A 6,173-nucleotide genomic window follows, 5' to 3' on the forward strand; every position below is an offset into this window, starting at 1 on the left:
AAGGGTAAGAAATGATAGATTCCGTTAAGATTGGGAATCGGAAGGGTTTATGATCGGGCCGTATAATGACCCATTTTGTGTAAGAGAATGGGCCCTAAATAAAAGGTCAAAATCCAACATGACTTAATGTTGGAAAAGTTGACAAGAGAAGAGACAAAGGAAAATGGCGTTGCGATGACTCGTGATGTGAGAAGATCGAGAACGTGAACATCTGAGGTTTGTTGTGTAGCAGATCAGAGTGCAGAGTGATCATCATTCTGTTTGAAGAAATGACAATGGGTGAGAGTCCCCCACCTGCACCTCCAACTGGGTTGCTTATGAAGCGCTGCAAGTTCATTTGGCGCCTTTTGCTGCTCTCTAACCTTGCTCTTGGAGGTCTCTTTGTGTCCCTTTCTGCATCCATTATTATGCTTCATTCCTTCATTTACTTATTACCGATAGTCGGTTCTTGCTTCTTATTCTTATCGTCGGTTAGATTGTCCTCTTCAGTGTTTGCCTTTCAGGTGTTCGACACATTGCTTAACAAGATTGACTTGCTTTCTTTTTTTTTTATTTCGAACAAGATTCCTTCATGTCTTGTGCACTTGAACTTCCACGTGCACGTGCTTCACTTCATTGAATTCTATGCTTTTTTTATACTCGAAAGGGAAAGTTTTTTTCACCCGTAATAATCTTACCTGATCAAGCAGAACTATCTGATTGAGGATTAGGGTAATAACTAACATTGAAACAGTAAGAAAGACATATTTGATTGAGGTGTTTTTGTTGACTGGCTTGATTACTGTAGATATCAATTTAAGTATGTTGTTCATGTGGAGATGACGACATTCACGATAAACTGCTTTACTATGCTGAAAATTTTATGTATTTTTACTTTGGTTTATCATAATTTTGTTCTTATTGGTTATGATGGATGTCCGTACTGGGAAATGCTACTGATTGTCTTTGGTTTTATCACTGATATCAAGGTGTGAATGTAATGCGGGGATTTTTTTCTTTTTGTATTTGAATGGCATTTAAGAAAGGAGCTCCTTAAATCCAAAATTAGAGTCTATTTGGGTGTTTTGGGGGGGCATTGGAGGGAGGGTTTAAGTGCAATAATTGGCGCATCTTAATGGTTATCATTGCTGGTGGGTTTTGGATTTTAATCACTTTTATTGGTAAATGAACGCTTTTATTACGTAACTGCATGTTGTGACGGGAGAACTGGTACTTTTTGGATTTGTGTAACATGATTTTTCTGTTAGTACAGTACAACTTGCTCAAAAAGCATGTAAAATTAGGATCACGGTGGTTCAGGTTGTAAGACGTATGTCTAAAAATGAGTGGTACTGATCTCTTTTTCTCTTTTCGTTTCTTGGTTATATTGATGGAAATGTGAGAAAATGACAGTTTAGTGATTGATACCTTTTATTTTTTAAATAGCACCTTTGTATTTTGCAGTTTGATGAAATTTCTATGGTCAATAGTTCTACCATACTAAGCTATTGGCCACTTGAGTTATGTCAATTACAAACTTAAGGCATACATGTCATTACTAATTATTTATTCCCTTGATGAAATATTTAATGTATTTAGGACATTCTTTTCAATAAGATCGTGTTTTATAATTTAAAAATTATGATACGTAAATAATCAGTTTGACATATAGTATTCATGGCTATTCTTATATTTGTCACTTGATGTTGCATATAGGTAAAAAATCGCTTGTGTTTGATATTAAGAAGAAAAAAAATTAGATGTATGCCTTAGCTTTGGAATTTAACTCCTTTTAAAGGATAAAGTGTTATAATTTAATTATAGATTTTATTAAATATATTTTTATTTTACCAAAATTTTAAACTGTTGGATTTCTAATCAACAATTGTAATTGAGCTTTATCCTCTAAGGTGCATTCTCCCAATTTAGTAGAGTCGAATCCTAGCATGCGCCTGTTGGCTTTCAGTTAGAGGATCATTTAAAATATACTGATCGGTATTTGTTTCTTTTCTTTTCTATGACATTTGATTGCAGCTTTTCTATTTGCAAGTGCAAAACGAAGAGATTCAGGGGAGATTACTAGAAGAACAGCACAAAAATCTCACAAGGGAAAAGCTAGTGTTGAAGTTCCTCCTGAACCCGTCACAAGTTCAATTGATTTAAATTACGATGATTGCATTTTGCCTGTCACGACACCTGAGCAAATGCAGGCTCCTATCCCTGAAGAACTACAACGTGAAATTTTCCAGTGGATGCTGGAAGAGAAAAGAAAACAGAAACCTAAGAACCCTGTAGAGAAAAAACAAATTGATGAAGAAAAGGCCATTCTTAAGCAGTTCCTGCGAGCAAAGTCAATACCAAAGTTTTAACTTTAACTCTCGTGCTCTAACATCACATCACTGACTGATTAAATAGTTTCAATGCAACGGATAGGCGTGTGAATTTGACAGACTCTTCTCTTCCCAATTCCATTTTTTTTGGTGGATAATGAGTTAATAGCATTACATTAGTTTTAGAAAAATTGGTATCCTGTCAGCTGTGCATGGCAGCTGGGCAGTTGGTATGGGATAGCTGTATCCTTCGTCTCGTTTACATCAAACAAAGGATATTATGCAAGAATATTATTGAGTTGGTACATCAACAAATATCATTGAAAAAGGGGAACTGTTATACCCTACTACCGGATCTCTACTTGTCAATTGTATTCGTTCTCTTAAATGTGATATCTCTAATGGTTATGATATTGACCTGTATGAAAGGGCTACATGCCAGTTATTACTCTAATGAATAAATTCTTCGAAATGTGGGGGACGAAAAGAGTATATGGAAAAGAGGACAGAAGAGATGATAGTGATTTTAGCAGCAGATTGTGACTATACATATGGCCTTGTTCTCCATTTAAGTTGCTTGTGCGACAAACTTGTCACATAAAAATGGTAAATCACCGATGTCCTTCAAGTGGGACTGTGTGCATAATCAATTGAGTGTGTGTCGTTTTGGGATCTACTTGCTTCAGGTGGCCATAATGGTCTCCAATGTATTGCTGCCACTTCGGTTTATAGCCAGCCGTTGATGATGCATGTTCTGAGTGATCAATTTTTCATATTACTATTAATTTTATGGTTGACACTTGCAGTTGTTAACTGACCATGAAATGCTTTTAGATATATCGTATTGAAAATAAATACGCATGCTTATGGCAGCATGACACCTTCATGGTAGCGGACGATGGTAGAATTAATTGGTGCCTCTTGACCTGGCCATTGGCTTCATGAATGTTGGATTTGGCCAAAAGTAAGTGAAGGACTTTTTCCTTCTTTATTTAGCAACTCATGTAGTAACGTAAAAGCCACCCATGGTTCTTTATCCTTCTCTATTTAGCAATTTGGTTGAAAATCCGAACTGTTAAGCCACTGTTTAACCAATAGTATACAGGACTTTGCATTATGCTAGTTTTTGCTTGAGCCCTCATCCAAAACGGAAATCTAGAGAAGAGGGTTTGTCTCATTTGGCTCAGTTTTGGCCACCATATGCAGTTCTTGTCTCATTGAATTTTCTCTTTACAGTGCCTGGACCATATTGATCTTACGTACTAATTGTCATGTAGCAGTAATTCAAATATCAAAGCCTGTCAGTCACCACATGGTTTTTCTTCTGTTCACACATTATTCCAATAATACATGGATCGTTTGAATTTACCCTTACTTTCCCCACTGCATGACCATAAAATGTTAATTGTAAAACAATCAATGTGCTACATTCGTGCGAGATTTCCGAAGGAAAAAGAAATTAAAATCAATGACAAAAGAAGCATTCTTTGTAGGTTTAACTTGGGACCAGAATTCATTAGGATTGGTCTAGTGATGGAAGATTAGAATGGTATGTATCAAGTAATAGGTTCTAACTTTGGGCGATTAAATTGCACACAAAAAAATGGATTATTCCTTGTTTTTGTGATGTCTGATTATCACAATCTGAATAGAATGAAGAAAAATGTGAATGACAAGTAGCTTAAAATTAAAATGATGTAATTTATATTATAAAAGCAAAATCGCTACAGTTTTATACTAATGACATCCTCTATAATCAAATTCTAATTAAAAAACCATATATTTCAACAGCTAGTTAAATCTTGTAGTAAAAACCGGAAAAAATGTTACGAAAATTTCTAAAATTGTTTTTGTTCTTTTTACTTTTTATGATAATAGTATCTAGGGATGGTTTGATAAAGAGATGTTGATTTACTTTTTTTTACTCATGTTCAAACTGTGTTGTGAGGTCTTTTAAGATGTGTCGAAAAAAGTTCTTATGTTAAAAAATTTAATTATGATGCATAAAAAAAAGTGTTGGGAACGTATTTAAGAGGTATCAAAAAATGATCTGTTTGTTCATATATTCATGAATTAAATTTAAAATTCATTACGTGCTTTCCTCACCTCCATTAAGAAATTATATTATCTGTTCAATGGTGGCACTGATAAGTTCGTGCGTGTAAAATTGCCTCATTCACACAACCAACTTCGAATATATCACTCTAAGAAATGTTATAGTGTTGGAACCGTCTAATGTAAAACTATCTGAATGACCTTCTTTTCACCTAAAGTCTGTACCTTCTCTACATTTCAGGATTTATTAATAATTAAGGGATTAAATTTCTAATGCAAATTTTCCTAAAAATAATCTCACCCTTTTTTTAGTTAAAATTTAAGAGGAAGACATCATTTTATTATCAGTTTCGGTAGAACATAGTCATCAAAAAGTTATTTGTAAAAATAATTTTGAAGGAAATTGTATAAAAATAATTAAATTCGATTAAATTTTACAAAGTTTTTACTTTAAAAACAATTTAATAATATAACTTAACTTTATTTAACAATATATTAATTTATTTCAATTAAAAAACCACTTTTGCACACGAAATAAATATTAGACCTGTAAAAATGTATATAATGATTTATATTTGAAGTTCACTAATTATCTTAAAATGTAAAACTAATCCAATATTATTGGTAAATAATTTATTCAATATAAAGTTCAAAAAAATATTATTAAAATGAATATTTTTTTTCCACTGTTCTAGAATTTTTATAGATGCATTTTGGAATGAACATTCCGAAAGATAAATCCGGATCTGGATATACTCTCTGAAATATATCTTAAAAAACTTAATTTTGAAGCGGTGTACTTAGGAAAAAAAACATCCATTTCGGATTGAATATTTCAAAACATACTTTTTAAATCTGAAAATATTTTCCAAAACATATTTTTATATTTCTAGAGATATTTTAAAATTTAAAAATAATTTTCAAAACATTTAATCTAGAATATAGATCGAGTATTCCAAAAGATAATTTTCAGATTTAAAAATATTTTTCAAACACTTAATCCGAAAAATATTAGAAAAGAGATTAAAAAAATTTATTATAATTTTAATGACAGAAAGTTTGAGAATGGCAGGTTTATACGGTGCAGGAAAAAAGAAAGTGGGTGGTTGTATGTGGTGCACCAAGAAATGCCCTATAACCTGATAGTCTGGACGGCTCAAATTCTTTTAAATATTTGGTTAGATAAAATTTTTTTATGTATTGAATATAATTATTTTGTTAATATAATATATTTAATATATACTTTATTACTTGATTTACTTTTTGTTTTCAGTATGTTTCTTCATTAACTTATAATAAATAATAAGTTATTAATATTTATTTTTTTAATTATTTTACTTGTAGAATTTCTTTAATTTTATAAGATATTTAAATTTAAAATTAAACAATTAAAAAAGAGAGGCTTTGTTGACTCTTTTCTTTTTTAACTTTTTCAAAATTTATGGGTGCCAGTTTGCTAGCCCAAAGGTAAATACAGGTTATTCTATCCCAACCAAATATGAAATAAGCCAAATCGGAACGGATGAGCTCACATTGCTAGCCCTAATACAAAAACTGCCAGAAAAAATATTATCGTAATATCTTCGATCAATTGCAACAAGATCATGGTATGCTTTTATCAGTGGATCACACGAATCACGACTTCAATGTCTGATAATATATCTCTGGGATCTTCGACACAAAACTAGTTTTTTGTTACAGTAGGAAAAAGAATTCGAGTATCATCCAACACATACAGCTGCAACACTTCGAAAATATCTCGACGTTTTCAGAAAACAGAGAAGATATTGGGACATTAAGACAAAAAAT

The 6,173-nt window shown here is 32.0% G+C and overlaps 1 protein-coding gene across 1 annotated transcript; it reads left to right on the forward strand.

The window, feature by feature from the left end:
• On the forward strand, positions 1-2,651 carry LOC108322701 (uncharacterized). The gene is made up of 2 exons (XM_017554880.2): positions 1-375; positions 2,014-2,651. Exons 1-2 carry the CDS (start codon positions 270-272, stop codon positions 2,346-2,348), a joined length of 441 nt encoding a protein of 146 aa, XP_017410369.1. The 5' UTR covers positions 1-269; the 3' UTR covers positions 2,349-2,651.
• Positions 2,652-6,173: the final 3,522 nt, after the last annotated feature.

Source organism: Vigna angularis, chromosome 1, assembly GCF_016808095.1.
Source record: "Vigna angularis cultivar LongXiaoDou No.4 chromosome 1, ASM1680809v1, whole genome shotgun sequence".
Classification (NCBI taxonomy): domain Eukaryota; kingdom Viridiplantae; phylum Streptophyta; class Magnoliopsida; order Fabales; family Fabaceae; genus Vigna; species Vigna angularis.